The sequence below is a fragment of the Terrapene carolina genome, unplaced genomic scaffold, assembly GCF_002925995.2.
Source record: "Terrapene carolina triunguis isolate 2854851 unplaced genomic scaffold, T_m_triunguis-2.0 Scaffold95, whole genome shotgun sequence".
NCBI lineage: Eukaryota > Metazoa > Chordata > Testudines > Emydidae > Terrapene > Terrapene triunguis.
In genome coordinates, this window is record NW_020664446.1 from 41,301,726 (window position 1) to 41,315,838 (window position 14,113).

The 14,113-nt window shown below is 41.3% G+C and overlaps 1 protein-coding gene across 1 annotated transcript in view; it reads left to right on the forward strand.

Moving 5' to 3' along the window:
• Positions 1 to 4,713: 4,713 nt before the first annotated feature.
• The window catches only part of ADAMTS14 (ADAM metallopeptidase with thrombospondin type 1 motif 14), a 101,437-nt gene continuing 92,037 nt past the window's right edge, over positions 4,714 to 14,113 (forward strand). The window contains exons 1-2 of the mRNA XM_026650990.2: positions 4,714 to 5,040; positions 6,398 to 6,819. Coding sequence (XP_026506775.1) covers positions 4,959 to 5,040; positions 6,398 to 6,819 — 504 coding nt within the window. The 5' untranslated portion in view covers positions 4,714 to 4,958. The remainder of the gene's footprint in view (positions 5,041 to 6,397; positions 6,820 to 14,113) is intronic.

Genomic DNA, 14,113 nt, shown 5'->3' on the forward strand with positions numbered 1-14,113 from the left:
GACATACTATTCTACCCCAAGAGCTCAATCACAAATTTAATTAACGCATTATTTTTTTAATGAGCATCAGCATGGAAGCATGTCCTCTGGAATGGTGGCCAAAGCATGAAGGGACATCTGAATATTTAGCATATCTGGCACATAAATACCTTGCAATGCTGGCTACAGAAGTGCTATGCGAACGTTCATTCTCACTTTCAGGTGACATTGTAAATAAGAAGCAGGCAGCATTATCTTCTGTAAATGTAAACAAACTTGTTTCTCTTAGCGATTGTCTGAACAAGAAGTAGGACTGAGTGGACTTGTAGGCTCTAAAGTTTTATATCGTTTTGTTTTTGAGTGCAGTTATGTAACAAAAAAAATCTACATTTGTAAGTTGCGCTTTCACGATAAAGAGATTGCACTACAGTACTTGTATGAGGTGAATTGAAAAATACTATTCCTTTTATCATTTTTATAGTGCAAAAATTTGTATTAAAATCATATAAAGTGAGCACTGTACACTTTGTATTCTGTGTTGTCATTGAAATCAATATATTTGAAAATGTAGAAAAACATCAAAATATTTAATAAATTTCAATTGGTAGTCTATTGTTGAACAGTGCGATTAAAACGGTGATTAATCGTGATTAATTTTTTTGAGTTAATCGAATATTCATGGCAACCCTTATGAATAGGATTATGTCTTTTGTATTTATTTATTTGTTATAGGTCTCTAATACATGGGACACCAGCTGAGGTACACCAGCAGGACTGTAAGCCATTAGTGGGCCTGTGTTCTAGATGGAACTAGACATCACCTGTGCTGTAATCATATGGTGCCAGATTCCTGATGGGATCTTTACAGTGAACATACATGATGAGTGAAGCCTCTTTTCTGTATTAGAATTTGTTGAAATCCTGTTTAACTTTAAGGAGAATATTTGTTCTGGGTTAGTCATGCAAAGATTTAATGGAAGTAATGCACTTACTACTTCTCTAGGATCTCTGTTACGCTACTTCTTTCCCCTTCTTTTCCTACTTTCTCTTCTTGCCCAGAAGAGTTTGTGAATAAGCCCTGAGAAAGCTAGGTCTGATTGTCTGATAGTTTCTGCTAGTTCATGGTGTTTATATTTCTAAGCTCTTTGTCCTTCTCATTCTTGTTTGACAAGGAATAGTGGAACTTTTTTTCCTGTTTCTACCCACGCTAAACTGATAAGAATGACAATTTATGTTAAAGTTCTAATCACAAATTAAAGTTTATAAAGCAAAACAACAAAGCAAAAAGCTATCTCCGTAAATCTTATTCTTAAACAGCCACTGATGCCTTGTAGGCAATTTATGCACCGATGTAGTTAGAAGCCATTCTGCTAGTGTCATTTGTATTTCTCTTCTCTCATTTTTATCACTAGTGATAAGGTTAGGTATATGGGAACTGAGGTCCTTTTGATAACTTCCATTTCTGCTGCATACCTCTGACCTGAAGACAGAATTGTCCATTCAGTGGATGTGGAAATAATCAGATGAAAGATGTCTTATGGCTTCAGGTGGGGAATATGCAGCAGGAGATGTAATTTGAAGAAACAAGATCCTAGTCTTATGCAAATGTCCCTAATAATAAAAAAGAGGGAATTATGAAAAATAAACACAACTGTTTCTAAACAAAATCTTTTTCAAAGTTTTCCCTGAGGCATAAGCTAGTCTTTAAGGGATTCAAATAATTTGGTTTGGCCTAGCCCATTGGGCTTATTTGATCAGGATCCACCTTTGGTATGATACAATTTTGCCAGAATGGACTAATGTGCACAGACCAGTATCAAAATGAAATTAAAATTGTAAATGATTTTAAAAGGCAGTTGTGAAGAATCACAATGATGGGGCTTCGACTTCTGTGTCTTTGTTTAGAGTGTTATGCATTCTTAGTGTGCGGCATTCTCTCTCTGCACCATATATGGAAATATTATATATCAATAATATTTGCATTTCTGCATCTCTTTTCATACAGGCTGAATCAAAAGCACTTCACAAAGTAAAGAGTTAGATGCTGGCAAAGCACCAACTGAATAGGCAAACAGATCAGTCCTTAAGCACTTCACCTACACACTCTTCCGTTGCAATCCAAATGGTGCCAATGCTCACAAAGCTTCTGTGATTTTTTTTTCTGTAAAAGACCCATTGAACTCAAGGGGGCTGCTCACATACTTAAAGTTAAGCATGTACTTAGGTGCATTGCTGTATCGGGACCTTAAATGTTTCTTTGCATTTTTCTAATTCTTTTATCAATTTTGCCATTTTTCTTTGGGTTCTCATTCAATTTTCAAGTATAATGTAATGATTAGTGCAAAAGGCACCTGCACCAATAGATGGTGCTATATCTTAGTGTTAAATTGTGTTATGTTGTTGTATTTGATTGTGTGTGTGTGGGGGGGGGGGGAGAGGTTAGCAGGAAGTTCCATCCTCTCTGTGTGTGCTGGAGATGGTACTTGCAGTGTTTCAATAAATCGTTTTGATTGTATAAGCGAGTGTTATACTATCACATCAGCAAAACTTTGTTTTGGCTAAAATGTGGACTGGCAACCATAGGAAAGAAAAAATACTTTTGTCCTAGGTGGGAGGTCTGTTTTGTGTTAAAGTGAGTGGGGGCATAATTTCCAGAGCAGATGTCCAATTAGTGGCCATTTAATGAAATCTGGCTTCCAGAACTCAGTGCATCAGATGAGGGATTTTCCTTGCTGGCCTCAGTGCATCCCTCTACAGATCCTCCTGGCATAGAAGAAAAAAGGGAAACAGTTGTCATTGCCTAGCTTCAGTATAGATGAAGACCCAAAGTCAGGGTGGAAAACCAGAAGTAGCTCACCAGATCCACACCTTGAGCTTCCAGATGGACACCCCTTTTTCTCAATCCCTCATAGAATTATAGAAATTTAGGGCTGAAAGGGACCTTGAGAAGTCATTGAGTCCAACCTCCTGTGCTGAGGCAGGACCAAGTAAACCTAGATCATCCCTGACAGGTGTTTGTCCAGCCGGTTCTTAAAATCCTCCAATGATGGGGATTCCACAACCTCCCTTGGAAGCCTGTTCCAGAGCTTAACTATCCTTGTAGTTAGAAAGCTTTTCCTAATATTTAACCTCAATCTCCCTTGCTGCAGATTAAATCCATTACTTCTTGTCCTACCCTCAGTGGACATGAAGAACAATTGATCACCGTCGTATTTGTAACAGCCTTTAACAGATTTGAAGATTATGAGGCTTCCCCTTAGTCTTCTTTTCTCAAGACTAAACATGTCCAGTTTTTTTAACCTTTCTTCATAGGTCAGGTTTTCTAAAGTTTTTATCATTGCTTCTCTCCTCTGGATTGTCTCCAATTTGTCCACATATTTCCTAAAATGTGGCACCCAGAATTGGACACAGTAATCTATCTGAGCCCTCACCAGTTCTCAATAGAGTGGGACAATAACCTCCCGTATCTTACCTGTGACACTGGTGTTAATACATCCTAAAATGACATTAGCCTTTTTTTGCAACTGCATCACATTGTTGACTCACCACCTAGCCAATCATCCCCCATTTTGTAGTTGTGCATTTGGTTTTTCTTTCCTAAGTGTAGCACTTTGCACTTGTCTTTATTGAATTTCATTTTGTTGATTTCTGTCCAATTCTCCAATTTGTCAAGGTAATTTTAAATTCTAATCCTGTCTTCCAAAATGCTTGCAGCCCTTCCCAGTTTGGTGACATCTATAAATTTTATAAGCATGCTCTTCACTCCCATTATCCAAGTCAGTAATGAAAACAGTACCAGATCCAGGACAGACCTCTGTGGAACCCACTAAAAATGCCCTTCCAATTTCACAGCCAACCATTGATAATTACTCCTAAATTGAGTATGGTCTTTCTTTCAGCCAGTTGCGTAGGCTCCGTATAGCAATTTAATCTAGACCACATTTCCCTACTTTGCTTAAGAGAATATTATGTGGGACTGCGTCCAAAGCATTACTAAAATCAAGATATATCATGTCTACTGCCTTCCCCATCTACTAGTCCAGTTAACCTGTCATGGGCTGGGGGTGCTTGTAGCTGCATAATAATGGTTGGCTAGCAGGATCTGAATGTCTCTGCCTGTACATCCGGTGCTTATAATGGGCTCCAAGAATTACTGGGTACCATGGACTTTCCTTAGTCTGTAACAAAGCTGTAGGACTAGCACAGCATTTTCAGGTACACTGAGAAAGCCAGGGACCTGCCTCCCAGCCGCTTGTTTCTGCTGAAGACCTTGTACCTTTGGCTGCCCCCGTAACAGGGACCCACCAACAAGACCGCTGTTTCAGGGCTGCAAAATGCGGTCACAATCCATGTCGCGGAGCAGAGGGGCAGGTCTTCGCTCGCAAGAGAAGGAGAGCAGCAGCCTGCTAACAGCCCTAATGTGGGGCTCCCCAGGGGCTCCATCTGCACTCTGCCTGCTAATGGCAGCTGTAGCAATGCTGAAAGCGCCACGTGCAAGGGACCTCCCCTCCGCGCCTGTTTGTGCCTCCCCCAGGAGAGGCCCTCGCTGCCCCCCCCCCAACCCAGGACTCCGCAGCCGGCCTGACACTCACACGCCGGCGTCACTGCGCGGACCCCCCAGCTGGCACCAGCGTTGCACCGAGCAGCGGCGGCAGCCTCCCGGGCTCCCTCCCAGGCAGCGTCTCCTCCCTCCTCCCCACTTTGCGTTGCCAGATGCATGGGGGCTTGTCCAACTTGTGCACAGTGCGGCGGGGACCAGCAGGACCGGCTCCCGCTCTGCGTGCGCCTCTGACAGTCTGCAGCACTCCAAGAGGAGGGCGCATTGCTGAGCTCACCAGAGCCCGTTTCGCCGCCCGGCTTCCCGGAGGAGCAGCAGGAAGCCGAGGGGAAGAAACTTCGTTCCATCTCCCTTTGGAGAGCTGCTCCCTTGTGCGCTTGTTTTCGGAGAGAGCCCCCAGAAAACGCTTCGCTAGCACCAAATGGATTATCTCTGTGTGATGCTGTCTTGCTTGTTTCCTCTCAACTACTGGTTCGCTACAGCGAGGGCAGCAAAACCCGAAGGTAGGAGAGTTCATGGATTGAGTTGGTTTTTCTTTTTAACCTAAAGCATTCAGACATCACTTAAATCAGTGAGCTCGGAAAGAGAAAGGGAGATTCACAGGAGCAATGCCAACAGGGCTGCAAGGGGCGCTCACAGAAGGGAGTTGAACAGAGGGGAAAACTAGTGTAATATTAAGAGTTTAATTTCCTTTACTTTTCTCCTGGCTCCTGTGTGAATCTCTCTCTCTATGTGTCCATCCATCCATCCATCCATCCATCTTCCCTTCCTTTTAACTGTTTTTAGGTTTTCAGTTATTTAAACTGGTGGGAATTTAGCATTTTCCATATTGCCAGTCAGTGCAGAAAAATACTTTCTTTACATAACCCCCCACCCCTTACCTAAGTCTCATTTACACTCTCACGATGGGATGGGGGCAGGGAGTGGAAATCAAAGGCTCAAACTGAAATCAGCACGCTTGGTATTACAAGTGCCGGGCCTTCTGTCAGATTTGCAAAGTAATTTTAATTGGCATTTAAGTGTGCATGGGAAAAACATAATTGCCTAAAAAGTTAGAGTGCGGGATTTGCATTCAGTCATCAATCTCATTGAAAGCACAGGCTACCTTTCCAATGTCCCATGTTATTTTTGTCATGCTAAATTTACTTAGTGTGGGTGTGTGGTGTATCAAATCTGTGCAATAACATGCCAATTAAAAAGATACATTACTATATTTGACTTGAAAATGTTAGACTCATTGTATGCTTGTAATTTCTATTTGTCTGCATGTCCGGCTAGTTATTTTTTGCCTTCTCTGATTTAGGCGGTAGGAGTGTTTTAGGCTGTTTTGACAGGTGTATTTTTATGTAATTGGCTGGAACTGTGCTGTGTTGATTGTGATAGGAAATTGCAATAAGGAGGTATGTATCCTACTGGGCGTCCATTGCAAACACTTCTAAATTGATGCTGATGCTGATATAGCTTTATTTTAATGGGATCCCTTATTTTTGAGAAGTAATGTTAGATGGAAGCTGAACAATAAATAGTTTGCATGCTTGGTGTTAGTTGGGTATGCAAGAGGCATAAGTGTATGTCAGGATGAGTTTATTCTGCTACATTTGATATGCCTGCTGATTTAAAAATACAAAGTAGACACAGAATAAACAGGAGTTTATAGGAGGGGGAGAAAGTTTATTGGCTTAAACATGTTTATCTAATTTAACAAGAAAATCCAGTGTCGAAATGGCTACGAAATTCCTGATGCATGTGGAAATTAACGTACAGTACTGTGGAGGAAACACTTTTCATAACACATTTACAAAGGATTGCTCTTTGCTTTGAATGTATTGAAGTCTTTCTATCTGTATTTATTTCCACTAGAGCATCTCCTGTCTGGAAAGCTAAGTGAGTATGGTGTGATTGTGCCCTTCAGTACAGATTGCCAGGGACGGTTCCTCTCACACATGGTATCTGGCTCAGTGGCGGCTGGCAGAGCTGAAGCCAGCCATCCTTCCACCCCACCCTCTGCTCGGCACAGGGTGGCCCGCAGCACCCTGGATGAGCCACTGCACCAAGGCAGAGCTGGAAATCGCTTGTTATACTTCAATGTCACAGTCTTTGGGAAAGAACTGCATCTCCGCCTGAAAACCAACCGTCGAGTTGTGCCACCTGGAGCCTCTGCCCAATGGCAGGAAGATTTTCAAGAGCTATTCCGAGAGCCGCTCCAGCAGGAGTGTCTCTTCACCGGGGACGTCTCAGGCATGCCGGGTGCCACTGTGGCTATCAGCAACTGTGATGGACTGGTAAGCAGAAGGCAGATCATCCTTTTTCAGGACAAATGTTCCCCCTTTCTCTTCTGCCTCATTATTTAACCTTTGCTGTCTTTCTATGATTGGTTATTTAATTTTGGCTTTGTATCGAAGCAACTCGCATCAGAGCTTCCAATACCTCTTTGCTGGCAACCCAAGGAATGAGCAGAGAGGCCTATGGCAAATTTGACAGGATTGGTTTGTTGCTAAAATTAAACCTTCCATCTAAAAGTATAACAGGAAGATGTTGGTTGCTTATTTGCAATTCCCTTCTCCTGCCCTGGAGATCCTGTCTGCTCCCAATGTGCCCTCAGTGCTCCTCCTGCTGCCAAAAATACATGACCAGGTCTATAATGTGAGGTTATTTCTAGTACAGAAGGAAACGTAAAAGCCAAGGAGACATTTTTCCATGTATGTTAACCCCGCTGGTTCTTCTCTTCCAGCGCACAGAAGTGCCAGCTTTCCTAGAAACTTGCTCTCCACTTTAGAATGTTGAGGGCAGGAACCATCTGGCCAACTCTGCGTGTCTCATTAGATTTTGAATTGTAGTGCTCTGTGTGTGGTACTCTTGAGAGATGAACTACAGATCCAATTAACTATGTTATCTGGTAGTAGGTTGACCACCTGCAGCATGCAGCAGGTTGTCATTCATTGGCTCATTGCCACAGATTAGCTTTCCCTTAGTTGGCCTACAGTATATTGTCTATTATTTCCCTCAAAAGGGTTCTGCCCTGAGGATATCTATTTCCCCTGCCTTTCACCTCCATCTCTCACTGCCTATAGGTCCTCTTATTTTTGTTTTCCTGCATCAGTCTTCTGGGCAAGGAACGTAGGATTGGAGTCTCTTTAGAACCAATCAGCATTGTTTAATTGGCTGAGAGGTCAATGTTGGTGCAACGTGTCTCTTCTCCTATCTTATGCCCTGAAGCATGAGGTTTGTCAGACAGCCTTTGTTATCGTTGTCTTAGTCGGTGTAACAGCAGAGGCACCATTTTTGTTCATATAATTTTAGAATCTTACAAAGTTAATGTAATAATTATGTCTTACATTGAGATAATGTAAGTGTAAACCCCCATAGCGGTTTACAAAATATATATGTATACCTGTGTATTTAAACAATGTATAATCATCTCACCCACCACTAGTTTACAACCAAGTCGGGAGTGGAGGAGGTTTGATATCTTGTATCAGGGAGTTTCACAACTTGATAGTAAATTGCACATGAAATATTTTCTTTGAGTTTTGTTTTCTTCTGTTAACTTTTAATTTTATTGAATGACCCCTTTCCTTTAATAATGAGAAAGGGCAAAAAGGACTACTTACAAAACATTCTCCACTACCCGGTATTTTCTATACCTCTATGATATTTCCTCCTACTATTCTTTTCCCAAATGAAGTACTGCTAAATGTTTTGATAATTTCTTACTCTAAATCATCCATATGTCTCTAATAGTTTTAGTTGCTCTTCTCTATGGATAAGCATTAGCTTTGGCTAGGAAATCCACTCCAAATCCAGTGGATGTCCCAGGGTATTTGCCTTGTAGGATTGCTGCTCCCCAACTCTGCTGTAGTTCTGGTTGACAGCATTCCTGGATGATTATAAGGAGATGCCTACTGCACGTTGTTAGTAAGAGGAGACTTCTATGAGCTTGGGGGCAGGAGAGTGTGCTGTGTTGCCCCAGTCTGCTCCTTCTGCGCTTCCAGGCCCGAGCTGTGGTCCCTTCTCCTTATGATGTGCAATGGAGGGGAAGCAGTCTTCCCTCAAAATGGTCTCTAAACTTGAGTAAACTTAATTGTGTTCATTTTGTTTATAGCAAACACTGCCACCTCAAGATTCACCCGCTTGTCCAGATTGCTAATAAATGCTGTATATTGAACCATGCCAGTCTTGATTCTGATCCCAGGGGCAGCCTAGGAGTAATCACTTTCCACATTCAGAATGGGCCATTAATTTTACTCTAATTTTTAATCCATAAGAGGACTTTTCACTTTTTTCCTGTGGTGATGGTGGTGATCACCACAAATGCTTTTTGTATTGCACCAACAGTATATGTTAGGCACTTTACAGACAGCTATAAAGACAAAGTCCCTGAGCTTCTAATAAGTAAAAGTAATAAGGAATCAGGTCTGTAATGAGCTCTGTGCAGGCTCATGAGACTATCCACATGGAGCCCATTGTAGGATCAAGGCCTAGGTGGAGACTTCCCAGTCGAAGAGCTGAGCTCATGCTGGAGCATTTGTAATTCCCATTGAGCCCTAAATGGCTCCCAAGTTACCTCAATAATCTTTTGTGAGGAGCTTCATTGACAAAAATGTGGACGTGTAAATGCTTTGGATTCACTGGTTCCATTTTAAACACTATTCTGTTAACTCCTTTGAAAAGGTCTAATGGGTTATAGCGGTGTGACTTGTTCTTTCAAAAGCTGTGCTGGTTCATATCAAATTATACTCATTTGGCTTTATGATTTTATTTCCAAGGCATTTCTCTGCTATGTTTCCTGCTCCTGAAGTAAGGTTCAGTGATCTACAGAATTCCTGAGATCACACTAAGTACCTTTTGAAAAACAGGTATTATATTGCTGCCCTCCTTTTCTCTAGAAAAGATAGTAATTTTTTTCACTGATAACTTACATGTTTTTGTTAATAGCTCTGTTTTTCAAGACTTTAATTTCTTCAGAACTGGTAGGTGAATTACATCTAGTATTGCTAATTTATTGCTACAGTATTTAAGTTTTTGAGTTATTTCATCACTTCTCTGTACCCTGGGCATCCAACTGATATTCCCACAGGCTTCTTTTGATACACTTGGGAAATTTCTTATTATTTATTACATCTTTGGATATTTGCCCTTCAAATTTTGTCTGACTCCATTTATTCCTTATTCCACATGCCAATATTTGTTATTTTGTCATATCACTTGAGCTATATTAAGCAACCTCCCTTCTGAGTGAATGGATTTTAATTTTTTAACCTGACATCGAGTGCAACGATCTGATAAAATCCGATGAGGATGTCAAACAGTTATGTTATGGTTACTGCTTTAGGTGGCTCAGCCACACTCACTGCCACTCCTTAATCAATTCTTGTGTTTTACTCAGGCCCAAGTCAAGAGTAACGTGTGCTCCAAATGAGCTGCTCCAAGAAACAGTTGTTTATGGCACCAGGTCTTGGTGGGATGTTCAATCAGTTTTCTCTTTGGGTACCTGAAGTCACTATTTATAGTTATTCTAGTGATTCTATCACACTGCTTCCTTGAGCTGCCTGATTTCACCATCACTGTTCTATCCCTTAGATTAGCTGAACTCCGCCTGGGTCACAAGAATGCAAATAGAAGATTCTATGATTTTCTGCAAGATTTCCTGTGTGCATAATGATGGATTCCACTAGAAATGGTAGAATCTTTCAAAACACACATTTTTCTTCAGAAGTGCACATTTTTAAGGTTGCCCTTTGTGCCGTTTGATATCTGTATTCTCTTAGCCTGCGATTTGTATCCATCTGTAATCGGGGATGCAGATCCTCTTTTCTTTACATTTTAATGAATTTTGTTCTTAAGTGAAGGATGCCCAGCTGACAGCTCTGGAGACTGAAATCCTCTGCTCCATAAAAAAGAATAAGCCTGGGCAGGTGGGGTTGAAACCAATATACCTCACCTCTGACCCGGAGAGTTTACCGCAGGAGGTCAGAAGTGTTCCCTCTCTCGGCCCATTCAGTCCTTAGGCTCCCTGCTCAGTCTAATGACAATAGCACCAATTGTGGAGGTAGCATGTGATGTGGATGCTCCTATACTTTGGGCTTGTCTACCCACAAAAATTGTACTGTTTGAACTATACTGGTACAGTTAAAGTAGTACAATCCCCCCTTGTCTGGATGTAGTTATACTGATATAAAGATGCTTTATACTGGGATAGCTGTTCCTGTATGGGAAAGGTAATAAACTAAACTAGTATAAGTTATCTTTATCATTCTGTATCTGCATCCAAACTAGGGCTTCTACTGGTATAACTATATTGGTAAAAACCCCCACACCTAACCAAAATAGTTAAATCAGTACAAAATCTGTGTATAGGCCAAGCATAAGAAATGGACTAAAATGACCTATTCATTTCACATTGGCAGGGGTTTGTGTATTGTGCTGGATTTTGCAACAAACTCAAAATTTCAGAGCAGCATGGAAAATCATTTTTGAATGGAAGTTTTTGTATTAAATTAAATATTAAAATACATTTCAAAAAAGGTCTTTGCTGCATTGAATTCAATAACAAATTGTTTGTGGATGTTTCCCCTTGCATTACAGTTTGCTGCAGAACTCAGTGCGCTGTAGAAGTTGGAGAGGTTTGACATAACGTTTAGGAAGCAGTGGCTGGTGTGGTGATCAAAGCTCTGGTTGACCTGGAGGAAAGGAATGGTGGCTGGGAGGGTAGAATTAAGATTTTAAGAGGAGGACAGCTCTACTTTGTTAATGGGGAGGTATGCAGAGACTCCCCGTTCCTGGCTCCTGAGAATGGAGATCAATGTCTCTTTCCTGTTTGACTTTCAGGAGTTTTTCTTCTGCCTCTTGTCATGGTCCACTGATAGTTATGCTCCTTCTTTCCCCCTTTACCCCTGTAACAGCTTCTTCTCTCATTCTTCACATAGTCAATGACCCAGTGAGTAAAACAATTCTCAGCCTTGTCAGAGGTCTATGAATGCCTCTTTCCATTGGCTAATTTACCACATATCACTAATTGGACCCCATGCTTTTGGTAGCCCAAAGAAATACCGAACTATCCAGAAATTTTCTTGTAGTAGATGGATAAAGGATTTCGTATCTTCAAACATACATTCAAAAATTTTCAGTAAACAGTGTTTCTGTAGGACCTGCTGATTTGCAGAGCAGGATTCATTGGGTTTTGCTGATTTGCAGAGCGAGATTAGTAGAATTGCAGTATGCTGTTTTTCAGAGCTTCGGTAACCATACACTCCCAATGGCTGCAACTCACTTTTTGGTCTCCCCTGTCATCCAAGCTAAATCAAAACAAGATGTTACATCTTTAAAAAAGTAAATACATTGCCTTTTGGTATTTTCTTTCTTTCTTTATAGCTCCAGTAGAATCATGGGGAAGAAGAAGGCTGCTAATTTTCCCGACATTGCATTTCCTGTTCTCCTGCTAAAACATAAGTAGCCTTTCCCCAAGCAGCAAGTTCCTTCCCATCATTAGTCCAAGTACCTGGAATGGGAGTGGCATCTCCAAGTTGGGAGAGGAGGGGTCAGAAAGACAGGACCTAAGTGCAGACTGTGATTTCAGGGTGTCAAATGACAGTTTTGTCCAAAGTAGTATCTAGTTTTGCTTTGCTGCATGCAGGGACAAATCCTCAGCTGGTGTAAATTGTCATAGCTCCATTCCCTTCACTGGGGCTATGACAATTTACACTAGCTGAGGATCTGGCCCCCATAGTGGACCTATAAGGTTGAAGGGGAATAAAAGCTTGGTTTTAGTAGATAAAACTCAGAAATTCAACAGTCATTCAGGGAACAGATATGGGCAGAATTTTCAAGGTAATATTTATAGTTGCTTTTCTGACCATAACCACACTTTATTTGCAGATGTGATTAAGCGTAGAAAAGGTGGGTGTGTTGATTTACAAGGTAGGCAGTAAGATAATTGGGAAATCTAGAAGAATATGTACATATTCACATAGCGGAGCTGTACAAACATGCCCCTTTAATAGGGGAGAATCTGGCCAAAGGGGTGTTGCATTTCCCTTTGTTATGTACATGTCCTGTAATTGTTAACTTTACTAGCAGTTATCCACGAACTTCAAAAAGAGAATATAGCTCTTACGTTCCAGTATAGCTTGTGTGGGACACATAGGATCTCTTGGTCACTAAGGGTACATCTACACTGCTGCAAAAAACCTGTGGCCACGAGACTCTGAGCCCAGATCAATTGTCTCTGGATCATGGGGTTCAGTCCATAGGACTGAAAATAGCAGTATAGATGCTCGGGCTGGAGCCTGGGCATCCTTGCGGGATTTCAGAGCCGGGGCTCCAGCCTGAGCCTGCACGTCTACACTGCAATTGTTAGCCCCACAGCCCGAGCCCCGCAAACCCGAGTCAGCTGACCCAAGCCAGCCATGGCCATTCTGTGTGCCTTTTATTGCAGTGTAGATGTACCACACAGTGTTGATAAAGCTAAGTGCTTCAAATGAAGAACATGTACAGATAAATTATGTTGTGTCAAAACTGGGAACTGGGACCATGAGTTTTTAGAAAGTGCTTAAAATTATTGCCCGAAATCCATATTTACACACGTAAATAGGTAGCCTGATTTTCAAAGGTGTTGAGCCCACAGCGTCTCCCATTTTTATGCCTAGCTATTGGCACCTGAGTTTGAAAATTTTGTCCTGGGTAGCTCAGGTGCATTTGTAATAGGCTGTTGAGTCCTTGTCTTCCATCTTAGTTCCAAAGGCAGCCCTGAGTTCAGAAACAGTAAGAGTGGAATAGCTATAATCTTTTGACTTGCCATCACGCTTTCCCCTCCAGACATAGTCCTCTGCAGGCTCCTTAGTTTTCTTGGAAGCTAAGGAATCTCATTTTTTTGGCAGTGTTTTACTATATATATATATATATATATATACACACACATGAAATTGAGCTAAGATTCCAAGTATTTTTATGGGAACAGTAATTAGAGCAATTGAGTGTTGCACAGACACAGATCAGCAGCAGAGCCCTTGACGTTTTTTTCTGCTTTTTCTGTATCTTGCTGTCACAGTGTTTTGTTAATTGCAGAGGTCATTTGCTGGTGGGGAGAGAACGTATCCTGCTGTTATATGAGACACTGGATTCAGGTGTAAAGATGGACACCCATTTTGGGGAAAAATGATAAAATAATATACTTGACCACTAGTTAGTTTGATCAATGCATGCGTTTTTCATAATTTTCTTTGCTAATTATCAAGGAGGATTTTTTTTAGAAGCAAAGGTTTATTCTCCTTTAAATCACTTCTCTTTCTCCTTTTTGATGCAGCAGTAACAATATAATGCTGAATTTGTGACATCACAATCAATTCCAGGGGAACAGACTTGGGGTGAAATCCAGACCGCATTGAAGGCAAAGGGCGTTTTGCCATTTTTTGATGTTTTGATGCTTTGAACACAAGATTGTGTCTTAACAGCAGGGACCAGCAGAAGAAGAATTTAGGTGGTTGTGGAAATGTATTCATTTATACATCAGTGAGTCTCATTCTCTGTTATCCTGCAACTAGTCATTTACTCTAGGGCAAAGTAAGTGTAAAATGCTAC